Here is a 12,061-nt window from a genome sequence, read left to right as displayed (position 1 = left end):
CAGTCAGCCTTGAGACCCCTCCGTGGGGCGGTTGGACCCGGCAGAATCCGCTGACATAAGCAGAACTGTCTTTCCCTCCGTGCGCTAAACCGATTTAGGACATTTTCGACATCTTCACCTTCGGATCATCAACGAGACATCGCAACACGACTCTGCAATTGTGGTCTGGTACGCCAATTGAACTCTCCAATGCATCTCATATCGTCATCTAACTTTAATTTTCTAGTTTCTCCTGTGACCGCAGCATAGTCCCGCTGTCAGCATGCCGCCCCGAATACCGCTTGGACTGCGGCAGTCTGCCGCAGTCTGTCCTGGAGCCGCTGCACGAACACCAGCAGCAGCTACCATCCCAGCTGCTGCTCTGATCCACGCTCGTCATGCCTCAGCAGTCACGCCTGCCGCATCTCACGAGCAAATGACAGTGTCTCCTCCTCCTATTGCGCGGTACCCGACGACACAGCCGCCGTCGCACAAGCCGCCGGAGTTCCGCAAATCGCAACTACACCGACAGTACACATCTCTCCTCCGCTCGACTCCTTTGATGCTGCTATTCCAGCACAACAACGTCAAAGCCAGCGAATGGACCGGTATCCGGCGAGAGCTGGCCGCTGCGTTGCGCAAAGCTGACGCCACTATCCCTGAGGGATCCGCCGACGCAGACCTTGCTTCGGGGATTAAATTCCAGATTGTGCAAACCGGCATATTTGCCTCGGCGTTGCAGGTCGCCGAATACTTTCACCCGGAGCAGCAACAACAATCTGCCACTTCATCATCAACCACCTCCGCCGCCAATATTCCCAACGCCACCCCTGACCCCACCGACCCGGCTTACACCCACGCTCTGTCCCGGCACGCCTGGGAAGCCACGCAAAATAACAAACTCAGCCACGCTCTGACGCCGCTCATGTCGGGCCCTCTCGCGGTCCTTACCTTCCCGAACGTGTCCCCCGTGCACCTCAAGGCCGCCCTGGAAATCCTCTGGCCCAGCAAGCCCAACTTCCCGGCCCCCACGCGACGGGTTAACCCCGGCTACCACGAACCCGCAGTGCACAGCGGTCTTCAGAAGCTCCTCCTCCTGGGCGCCCGAGTCGAGGGCAAGGTCTTTGACGAGGCCGGCGCCAAGTGGGTTGGCACCATTGGCGGCGGCCTCGACGGCCTCCGCAACCAGCTCGTGTACATGCTCCAAGGCTTCGGCGCGGGCTTGACGAATACTCTTGAGAGCGCTAGCAAGAGTCTGTACTTTACCATTGAGGGCAGAAGGACCATGCTCGAGGACGAGGAGAAAGGAGGTGAGAAGAAGGACGGTGAGGAGTCTGCATAGAGAGAGAGACACACAGACAAAAGAGACTTGTATTACTATTACCCACAACCCTTTTTTAAATTTTCTTTCTTTCCCGCCTTTTTCCCTTCTCGCATGATCATATCTGCGACGCCGTTCGGATAGATGATCGGCGTGTGGTCTTTTTATATACATTGTTACATGTTGGTGTATTTTATTTTTCTCGTTTGGCAGCTATGCATAAGGGTATCTATTCGTCCATTTGTCAAATAAAAAGCATATTCCTACCATTGTTCTTTTCCCACTGATGGGTACATTGAAAAGCTCTTTAAAGTCACTAACGGGCTTCTCCGGCAAACCCCGACAATCTCTGAATTTTTTTTACGAGCATTTCCTTGAAATTTTGGCTCAATAATTGTGTTATACTTATAGCAGGGCTTAGCGAGTTATAGAAAGGTATCATGAAGATGGATGAAGACAATGATCAGCGCGTGATGAAAGTATCATCGAGAGTCTAGGTGACTACTATCTTAGCATGCAACGATTGTTTTAGAAGGAGCTTAATGCAGCTTATAGACAATTTTAGCGTTATTATTTATAAAACTAAATTATGCTAGATAACAAGAAATCTATGTACATGAACTAAATCAGATAACTGATTAATTAATGACTGTCCCCACGCCCCGCCTGCGGTGCTTTCTTGGGGATTTCGTGAGTCCGTGACAAGCACTACACCTTCCTCCTCCTCCCCAGAACAGAACCAATGGCTCCAATTACTGAATATGTTTTTCTACGATCAAGCCATTTGTGTTCAATGTCTGGCGGGCCAAGCGTCGTAGAGTCCCTCAGAGACGGTCACGTCTCCGAAAGTCACGTCCTTGACGCCGTTGTGGAAGAAGCTAATGTCCGTCGAGTTGGCGTACCACGACCTAGATAATATTATTAGCTCGAAATGTCCCAATTTGAAAGAAAACTCATACAGGATCAAAACTTACCGGGCCCAAGTACTGAGGGCAAAGCGGCCGTTGGCGTAGACCTCGAGAACGGCATTGTCGACCACAAGGGTGAGCTCCAAGGTCTCAATCTGCTTCTGCTGCGCACCGTCAGGGATGACATCAAACAGCCGCAGACGGCCTGCTTCGTTGACGGTCTCGATGCCATCCGTGGTCTGAGCCGCGGCACTGGTGTTGCTGCGGTCCACGATGATGGATTCGTTGGAGAACTGGTAGTAGACGGTGGTGCTCTCGTGGTTAGACGACAGGATCTGGAATCCAGACTGGAGGCCCGAGTGGCGCGCAGATTGGGGGAAGGAGATATTGGCGCTGATGACCTGGAACTTGCTGGAGGGCGAGCGGTTGAACGGCACAACGCCTGCCTGGCTCAGGTTACGGCCGGGCTCGACATATGACGGGCCAGAAACCAGGGCGTTGTAGGTCTCATTGGCAATCTCCACGCCGAGGGTCTTGATCTGGACAAGGCTCGAGGCATTGTTGTGTGCCACGCGCCACGATGATCCGTTCTCGTGCACGAGCTCGTTCTTGACGACATTAGGGATGGTACGAAGGCTCAGCTCACGGGGGAGCAGAAGCGAGCCGGTCCAGTTTTGCTGTGCAGCCGGGAAGCCCTCTGCCATTCCGAAGGAGTTTCCGGACAACCAGACCCACGAGATGAAGCGGTCCGGCGCACCGGCTTTGGTTGACGCCTGAGATGTCGATGGCATTTCCTTTCCGGAGCCAGCGTACGCTGAAATACCCCAGTCCAAAGTACCGGCCATGGTCGGCGTGAAGGTGATGTTGCCGTGCTTGGAGACTTTTCCGGCCGCCCACAGCTGATCGTGGTTGGCCGAGACCTCGGGCACGGCGGGAGCATACGACCACTCGGTGCCGAGAGTGACGAAAACCTCATCGTCAGGGCTGGATCCCTCCTCGTCATTGAGGTTGAAGATGTTTCCCGTCTCAAAGTTGAAGCCCCATCGTCCGGCCCAGGTGCCATCTCCCCAGGTGGAATTGGCAGGCTCATGCCACCACTGTCCGAGGTACTCCCAGTACTGGAGGTCCGGGTCATACTGACGGTAGAGGAACTGACTGGGACCGTCATCGTGGACACCGCCTGAGACGACGACGTACCAGGCTCCTTGCGTGCTGTCAAGGGCGGCGTCAAGCTTCGAGTTCTGGAACACCCACGGGTCGCGGAAGCCTGTCCTGTTGACGCCGAACGGAGCGTCAGGGATGACCGGACCCTGGTTGAGCTTGGTGAAGTTTCGGCCGCCGTCGTAAGAGACGGCCAGAGACTGAGTCTCTCCTCCGCGAGGGTAAGGGATCGTCCAGTGAATGGGGAGGAAAGACACCGAGGTGTAGAGGAGCGTGGGCATGCCGTCAATACCGCTGGGGAAAACGCTGCCGTCGAACACACCGACGGGATCGTTTACTCCGCCAGGACTAATGATCGGGCCACCATCCTCGCGGAGATCCTGATAGTGGATGAGATCATCGGTCATGGCTCCGCCAAGGCCTTGACTCATGATCCAGCCAACGTGGAACGAGCCTGTCTTGGGGTCCGTGTACTGCACGCATGGGTCGCCCACATTGCCCGACGGAGGAAGGACGTGGGCTTTGGGTCGCCATAGATCATACAGGGATGAATTGGCCAGAGTCGACAGATTGGGCGGTGCCAGGTTGTAGTCGATAGTGGTGTAGTTTCTAGGACGAACCGCAGCACACGCTGCCTGGCCCACGAGAAGGAGGGCGGCCGCCGATGCGGTCTTCATGGTGCCGAGACGGAGAAGGAGGAGGAGGAAGAGGAGGAGGGTATGAAGAGAGTAGTTCGCGACGTCTCAGAGCCTTTCACATACTTTCGAGGAGAATCTCAAAGTATTTAAATACTTGACATAAAGAGTCCGAACTTGACCGAGACAGTATACCTAATGCAGTGTTGACTTCTCAAACCTGATTTCTTCTTGATTCTTGTTTTCGTTGACCCGCCCAAGGAGGATCTCATCTCGTCTCCACAGTGGTTAGCCATATGGGTAAGAGTTCTGTGTCCAAGGCAGAAAGGGGAATATAATGTCGTCAGCTGTGGGCCACATTCTGTAACAACAAGCGCCGGAGATAGACTGCATGTGGAGACGTTGGCTAAAGGCCCGAGAACCGTATTCACGGGGAACGCAAGGTACGAGAGTAGGTAAATTGACTAGTGTCCGGTGGTCTACCAGACATTATTATTCACATCTGTACTCGCAATCCTCCGGTCATGTGTGCAGTGTACGTGTGGCCTAGCCCTATTCTGTAGCCCTATAGCTGGATTATCACAGGTATGAGTTCACCATTGTAGAGCGTACACTTGGACAATGATATTTATTAGGACCTTGAGAAGATCTAAAAACTGTCAGCAAAGACTTGTTCAACTTGAGAGATAGCAAGGTCCTCACTGAGTTTGAAACGCTAGATAATTTACATTTAACCAGATTTTTCCTGGTTGAAATAAAGTTGAAGTTAGTATCCAAACTAGTTACTGCTAATCTGATTGTTTGGGTAATCCTGCTCGCTTGGAGAAAGAGATGATGATGATCCTCATAATCTAATCGGTCCGATTAAGTTGCATTAGTTCCTTTGGGCTTAGTTGGTTGATGGCTCCCCTCGGAAACGTGAAAGGATTAATGGTTCCGATGGTTCCTATGACGGGTGTCACACTGAGCTTGATTTCTCCTAGTTGGCTGGAAAGAAAGAGAGAAGAAAGAATGAGGAGCCGGAAGAAAAGCCGGAGGGGTGGTGGGGGTGGTTCATTCGTATTAAGCTCGCGGGAAAAGGTACCCGTTCAGGGGCAATGGGGGACCCACGAGCTCGTAATAATACCCCCGGCCTGGAGAGATCAACAATCGTGCAAGAATACTTCATTTTGGCGTAAAATCAATAGATCGATCACGTCAAGAAGAAATTTTTCTACAGGGATCATTGGTTACTAACAATTGCATCTTCTTCTCCGAGTGGTCGTACTCAACACTAAGTGTTAGTTCTATATAATTCTTGTTTTTCAAAAGAGAGAAATTCTCTAAAACAGACAAAAATTTTAATGAAACAGCCACATGCAGGATTCGTCTCGTCTGATAGACTGATGAAACTGATCTACAATGCCTTGAATTTTCCAAAAAAAAAAAAAAAAAGCAAAATATCAAGGAGAATATCAAGGAAAAGCAAAAATGTTAAATAGTGCGCTTTGGTGAGATGACTATGCTTTTTGATGGGTAGATATTGGCCACCCGAGAATGTAGCCAACCCAGGATATTAAAGGCAGATTAGAAATGCGGGTTTGCATGAAGTCAGCTGCTGGGCTAGAAAGCTTTCTCTTCAGATTGCACCACTTTCTTGCTGGACTGCCCCTAGAATGGATGACGGATGTTGAATGAAATGTTAATAAAATCTCAACAATTTTGCAATTGTGCGATTCATGTTTGGGTGAGTAGATGCCAGAGCCCAAGAGACCGAGATCAACCCTCTTTCAGAATCCATCGTTGCCATATTTAGTCTGCCCTGCGAGGAATACTCTTGGTCATCTGAGTGGGTCAATATGCCAATTTCTAGCTTGAGTCGATCATTTCTCAAGCTGTATGAATTAGACATGGATTGATACGGCTCGTGTCCAGATTGAATGAGCGCAAGGGAACGTATAAATTCTCAAAGAGTGCTTTGCTACTAGACTCTTGAGTTTTGAAAATAAAAGGAAGAATATCCTTTTATATGCTTTCGTCATGGCTCTGAGGTGCATCTAAGCAGCCAGTAAACGTTTTACATTTCAATGTACTCAGCGGAACCACCAATTTACCTGAAATTCATCACTGGGTTAGCAATATTCCATGCTGTAAATGAATGCTAGCCTTTGTTACACCCACCGAGCCAATCATTCCTTCACCCACGCCTTTGATGCTATGCCACCAGCCTTTGGGAATGAACAAACCATCTCCCTTTCGTAACGTAGCTTCGTAAAACATATTCTCTCCGGCACTACCAATGTTACCAACGAATTTGGAGCCATTGTCCCACACAGCATTTTCCAATAGATTCTTTTCCTCCCCACACATCATCTCATCACCGCGAATCGTTGCTGATCCATTACGCCCAAGTCCGCGCTGGACTCCTTCATAAATTGCCGCACCAGTATGAGGAGGACATAATCTGACAACTTTCACGCCAGCCAGCTGTACAAATAAGTTAGGATTCGGATCTCGGTGGAGCGGAGTATATGTCGGCGCTAAGCCAATCCATATATTGGTATCATATATATCCCCTTTGCCCGCTTGGGAGACGAGGTCTGGCGTCGGTAGATCTCCTTGCAATCTGTGCGGAAGCTCGTCGACCTGCGCTTGAGCAAGGTACAGTCGCTCTGGAGAGGAAGAAGGAGTAGTGCGGGCCCATCGCACAAAAAGGTTAAAGGGGGCGAGCATTCGCTGAAACGAATCCTGCGAGGAGCGAGTTAATTCCAGCGGGACTATCGGGTTGTCCTTTCCCACAAGATAGTCATCGCGTAGATAGACTCGTGGGCCGGGAGTAAACCACTTGTATACGGCGGGAATACGTCGAAAGTGTCCTCGTGGAAGAAGGGTAGGGATTGCAGGGAGGAACGCTTCCTGTCGGAAGTGCTCAACACTACCCTCTTTCAAGGTTCGCACATGCTTGAGAGGACGAATTTTATCGGAATATAATCTGCATTGAGATAGTGTGTAGCTGAAGTTGAATCGCTTCAGCCTCATTGTTCACGAATACCATCTTATTTGTATAGATTGGGCCGAAATAAGAGTTGAACTGGAGGACGGGGAGACTACCCCAGAATGCGGAGGATGCCGCTTGCTGTGGGTTGATGTCATGCCGTATTAAATAGTATGGCGGCTGTTTACAATTTGCCATATCGGGGTGCAACGCCAACCATTACTCTTCACGCTCTAGCAAAATATTATTTTCTCCTGTAATTGAATAGAGTAAATTTCAAACCGACAAATCTATCTCCAGATCAACAATATGAATGTGGAGACACATAGTAGTAGATTGAAAACAGGGCTACACATCGACCTCCAAGACGCCTTCCATCACCTTGATGGCAGCGCCGCTCAAGGTGACTGTCTCAATGCCCGTGCCCTCGCTGTTGCGGACAACCTTGACTATGATATCGCTGCGCCGTCCCATCTCAACGCCTTGGGTGATAGCATACTCAAATGGTCCCGCACCCTTTGAAGCCGGCTCTTGCAACGACAAGTAGCATGCCAGCGTGCTCGCAGCGCTTCCAGTGGCCGGATCTTCAAAGTCAAGATGCATTCTCGTCCTGATCGCTTGTCGTCCGTTCCGATCGATTCCCAAAGAAACGTAAAAGTAGGAACCCAAGACACCTTTCTGCCATCCTTCGTCCAAGGTGTCTGGCTGGTAAGGGTTCTGCAACACACCCTTGTTTGCATTGCCCAAGGTCGAAGTATCCGGAAGGCGAATAAGGACAAAGTTCAGTTCCTTGACAATGGATGCAATTGGGGAATTTCGATCATCGCTGAGATTGCTCGCCAACCGAGCATCGTGAATATGGAATTTTTGTGGAATTTGCGCACCTACAACTTTCCCGTCAAAGTTGAGAGAAATCGGACCGGCTTTTGGCAAAAGCGTTTTGACGTTTCGGCCTTGCTCCTTGAGAAGATAGTATGCCGTGCCAATGGTCGGATGGCCTGCAAAAGGCAATTCCGTCTCAATGGTGAAGATGTCTGCCGCGATAGTGTCGACCGGCTCACCCTCAGACGGCTCGTGCACAAATACCGTCTCGGAAAGATTGAATTCTTTGGCAATAGCTTGCTTTTGTTGTTGGCTCAGCTTATTGCGTTGCTCGGCTGGGAGCTTGACAATGGCCAGCGGATTGCCCTCGTAACGAGTGGTGGTGAAGACGTCGACAACCACGTAGGACAGCTGCATCTTTGCAATTATCTTTCGATGTCGTCAGACCTGAAATATCCACTTAATTGACACCTGGGGTGCCAATTGGAAATATTTAAATGGAATGCGGCCAGCCGTGACGCAGAATCAACAGAGTCCTCTGGCCCGTGACTCATATTAGTCATATGGAGCCCGCAAAACAATGACGCCTCAAGCCATTCGCAGCCAGTCATCTGTAGGGCGCACATTCTCATTTCAATTATTGAACCGAATTTTCAATGTTAATTTAACATCTGCATCCGATTCATCTCAGAAGAGAGGGCTGGTATGGTCAGTTTCGGTGACCAGTAGTCATTGTGGGTTCCTCAAGGCCTCGTCATCTGCACAGCCCCGTCCGTGTCAAGGATATGAACGAAGGATACCCAGTGGACTGGCCTCACGAATGACACGATGGAAAACGGTGGTAAAAAGAGGGGATGAGCGAGCTCATCGAGTTTTTCCATCTTGATGGCTTTGTCATCCATCGCTGCCCGGATTGACTGCGGTTTTTACCCCCCACATTGTTTGAGGATGGTGCAGTGGGGATGTTTTAACAACTTCCAATGATACATCGCTGCCAGAAATGTCAGAATACAAGCGATGAATGTTCCTGAATAGACAAGTGCACATCTGATGAATGGTTGGAGGATTGATCGACAGAGGGAAAGCTTTCATATCGTTGCAAGGGTACCTGGGCGATCACCCGCATCTCTTTGCTCAATTCAAAAAGAAGTCGATCAATAATTTTCGGCTGTGACGCTTTTACTGCGGGGATCTGTCGTATACTTGGATATTCTCTCCCAGTCACTCTTTCTCGGGGTCATCATTCCTGGAAAATTCCAAAATTTGGGGATCTTGTCAAGTAGACAGGGAAGCCTCCTTTTCGCTTGCCCTTGCGTGACGGACATCCGGAAGCTCACGAGTATGGATTATTGATGAAATGTTCTCTCACAAGACAACGGTCACGTCTCTTTCCACTCTCTTGGCTTGATTTTACATTCGGCGAGATTCTCGCGCACAAGGGAATTGAAGGGTAAATGATTCGACACCCCTAAAACCTGGACTTGGCAATTAAGTCCATTTCGTCTTCAGCCTTCTGTATCTGAACGCGTAACGTATGCTGTGGGATGCACCAGGTTGTGATGCGGGCTTGGTTGTTTTTGCCGCCCTCGTCACATCTGCACTCCGCTGTGAATCCCTGTCACCGTGCAACTTTCCATCCAATTGGGCAAGAAATACCCCGCATGATACGGATCCCCTTGGATTCAAGGGAAATTGGGGGAAACTGGGGGGAAAACAGCGTATTATGAAGACATTCCTATAAAGCCAGGCACCTGAATAGCTATGCTTAACTGCAAGCACAGCATTATCTGTTTCTATTTCCGTTCGACTGTATCAATATTATCAAGTCATGGAGAACGAAAGAAAGAAACATTTTGCCTCAATTAAGAGGAACAATTCAGGCGATGATTCCTACACCTGCTATTATCCTGTTCTGATTGTGGGTGCTGGTCCAGCTGGTATTGCATTGGGATGCAGATTGAAGCAGAAGCTGGGCTTCGACCAGTTCGCCATCTTTGAACGGCATTCAAACCTCGGTGGAACTTGGTGGATCAATCGGTATCCCGGCGTTGCTTGTGATGTGTAAGTGACTTCCGATTTCTATGGTATTTGAACAACCATTAATATCGAACAGAGCTTCCGTCTTTTACTCTTTCTCTTTCTCTCCATTTAGTCGCTGGACTAAGTTTCATGCTCCTGGTGCAGAGATTACTAAATATCTGAATCTTGTGTGCGAGAGATTTCAAATAGTTGACAAGATCCAATGCGATACCTTGGTATCAGAAGCGCGCTGGCTCAATGAAGAAGAAGTGTGGGAGGTCACTCTCATTCACCTCGTTCCTGGGACCGGAGACCTCAGTGAGGAGGATCGCGAGTTGAGAATCCTGATGGAGGGAGAGAACAGCGTTTATCTTCGGAAGGAAGTTGTTCGCGCAAAGATATTTGCTAGTGCAGTAGGCAGTTTTGCTGAGCCGCAAAGCTGGCCGAGAAACATTCCAGGAAGGGAGAAATTCCAGGGGCCTATCTTTCACGCTGCCAGGTGGAACCACACTGTCGACCTTGCTGATAAAGATGTTGTCGTTGTTGGAACTGGATGCTCATCGATCCAGATTGTGCCGTCGCTGCTCTTGTCTCCGCACAACGTCCGATCAATCACTCAACTCATGCGTACTCCTCCCTGGGTATTACCTGCATTTGGAGAACCTCCCTTCGGAGAGGAAAAATGGAACAAGTATAGTTCGACGTTACTCAGCTACTTGCCTGGTTTTGGTCTTTTGATGAGATTAATTATCTTTTTGGACGGAGAACATGATTTTCGATTGTTCGGAGGCGAGGAGTATCATCAAATTGAGAGAACAAAGGCAAGTAAAATATGGTTTTCTACTTCAATACTGCCACTGACGATAAAGCAGTACGAGCAGAATCTTACGCGCTATATGAAGACGGTTGCTCCAAAAAAGTATCATGAAGCATTGATACCAGACTATGGAGTTGGCTGCAAACGCAGAGTCGGAGGGGGGATGTGGTTGAAAAGCCTCAATGACCCTCGGGTTACTCTAACGACTGCACCTCTTTTATGTGTTGAAGAAAAGAGCGTTACCCTAGGCTCAGCGTGCAAGTCCCCAGAGAAGGGCAATTCTGCCGGCTCGGAAACCACCAGTGTACCTGCCGACGCCATTATTCTTGCTAATGGATACAAGACCACCGAGTGGCTTCATAGCTTGAAAGTCCGTGGGAAGGATGGCAAATACTTGGAAGAAGTCTGGAACGAGAGGGGCGGGCCTCAAGCTTATCTTGGCACTGCTATGGACGGTTTCCCCAACTTTTTCATCATTTTCGGGCCCAATACAGTAACCGGGCATAGCTCAGTTATCCTTGCCATTGAAAACATGGTAAACTACAGCCTCAAATTCATGAAGCCCATCTTGAATGGAGATGTGGCAACTGTGGAATTGAAGAAAGAAGCAGAGGTGGCCTGGGCTGAAGAGATCCAAGGGGCTTTGCGCCAGACAGTGTTTTCCAAGGGTGGCTGCACAAGTTGGTATAAGACCGATACCGAGTGGAACGCTGCTGCTTATCCGTAAGTGTTTTCGAATCTCGTGAAGAGCAGTGGCATGGACAAGCACGTGCTAATCATATTTCACGTAGATATTCCCAGGTTGATTTTTGGTGGAGATGCACATTCCCGAAATGGCGGGATTGGAACATGCAATATACTCGTAAAGGTCTAATCAAGCGTCGACTGGGACAGACACTCAAGCTGTGTGTAATCTTCGCTGCAATTGCTGCCGCTACCAGCTGGTGGCAAGCGGGAATAAGAGCACAGCAGGCCTATGAGATTGGTTGTGCGTGGGTATCTGATACTTGTCGGAGTCTGTTTGACTGGATAAAAAGCCGTTTTTAAGGATTCTACATTGCGACAATGATTTCAGTCAAGCAATATTCGTTGCAAGCGAGTCTCATGATATATAGACGACATCATCTCAGGATATAATTGACAGTAGGCAGAGGAATTAATGAATGGTGTAAGAGTATCAATGGCGCCATCTTTTGTGATAAATATGCTCTGAGATAGGCTGCTATCTGAATTATCTGGAGGTCAGATAAGGCACATGGCAAGTCTATCAAGGGAACATTCTGCTGGCGGGCGAGGGCGGGGCACTGGCGATAAGAGGGGGGCGTATTCTGGTAAGCGGTGGAGTTTGTCATCGAAGCGGGGTGGGGCTGAAGGAGACTTCTTGTTCGTATTCAGTTAAGGCTTCACCAAACGAGCCAGTTAAAA

General features: G+C 49.4%; 5 protein-coding genes across 5 annotated transcripts; 2 read left to right on the top strand and 3 right to left on the bottom strand.

Annotated features, from left to right (window-relative positions):
* Positions 1–262: 262 nt before the first annotated feature.
* L228DRAFT_268741 (hypothetical protein) lies at positions 263–1,321 on the top strand (the record flags this gene model as incomplete). Its single annotated transcript, XM_018335187.1, has 1 exon — positions 263–1,321. The coding sequence occupies one exon, from the start codon at positions 263–265 to the stop codon at positions 1,319–1,321; it is 1,059 nt and encodes a 352-aa protein (XP_018187821.1).
* A 769-nt stretch (positions 1,322–2,090) lies between these two features.
* L228DRAFT_239254 (glycoside hydrolase family 32 protein) lies at positions 2,091–4,046 on the bottom strand (the record flags this gene model as incomplete). Its single annotated transcript, XM_018331124.1, has 2 exons — positions 2,091–2,208; positions 2,275–4,046. The coding sequence occupies 2 exons, from the start codon at positions 4,044–4,046 to the stop codon at positions 2,091–2,093; spliced, it is 1,890 nt and encodes a 629-aa protein (XP_018187820.1).
* Positions 4,047–5,872: 1,826 nt separating this feature from the next.
* On the bottom strand, positions 5,873–7,044 carry L228DRAFT_283426 (Clavaminate synthase-like protein). The gene is made up of 2 exons (XM_018336116.1): positions 6,165–7,044; positions 5,873–6,097 (listed from the first exon to the last, which is right to left on the bottom strand). The coding sequence occupies exons 1-2, from the start codon at positions 7,020–7,022 to the stop codon at positions 6,077–6,079; spliced, it is 879 nt and encodes a 292-aa protein (XP_018187819.1). The 5' UTR covers positions 7,023–7,044; the 3' UTR covers positions 5,873–6,076.
* A 282-nt stretch (positions 7,045–7,326) lies between these two features.
* L228DRAFT_211505 (phenazine biosynthesis-like protein) lies at positions 7,327–8,217 on the bottom strand (the record flags this gene model as incomplete). The annotated part of the gene is made up of 1 exon (XM_018329898.1): positions 7,327–8,217. One exon carries the CDS (start codon positions 8,215–8,217, stop codon positions 7,327–7,329), a length of 891 nt encoding a protein of 296 aa, XP_018187818.1.
* Positions 8,218–9,153: 936 nt separating this feature from the next.
* L228DRAFT_247914 (putative flavin-binding monooxygenase) lies at positions 9,154–12,002 on the top strand. The gene is made up of 4 exons (XM_018332747.1): positions 9,154–9,861; positions 9,914–10,640; positions 10,692–11,359; positions 11,428–12,002. The coding sequence occupies exons 1-4, from the start codon at positions 9,629–9,631 to the stop codon at positions 11,681–11,683; spliced, it is 1,884 nt and encodes a 627-aa protein (XP_018187817.1). The 5' UTR covers positions 9,154–9,628; the 3' UTR covers positions 11,684–12,002.
* Positions 12,003–12,061: the final 59 nt, after the last annotated feature.

This window comes from Xylona heveae (assembly GCF_001619985.1).
Source record: "Xylona heveae TC161 unplaced genomic scaffold L228scaffold_6, whole genome shotgun sequence".
Classification (NCBI taxonomy): domain Eukaryota; kingdom Fungi; phylum Ascomycota; class Xylonomycetes; order Xylonales; family Xylonaceae; genus Xylona; species Xylona heveae.
Note: the sequence above shows the minus strand (reverse complement) of the source record. Positions and strands in the feature narration are given on the sequence as shown.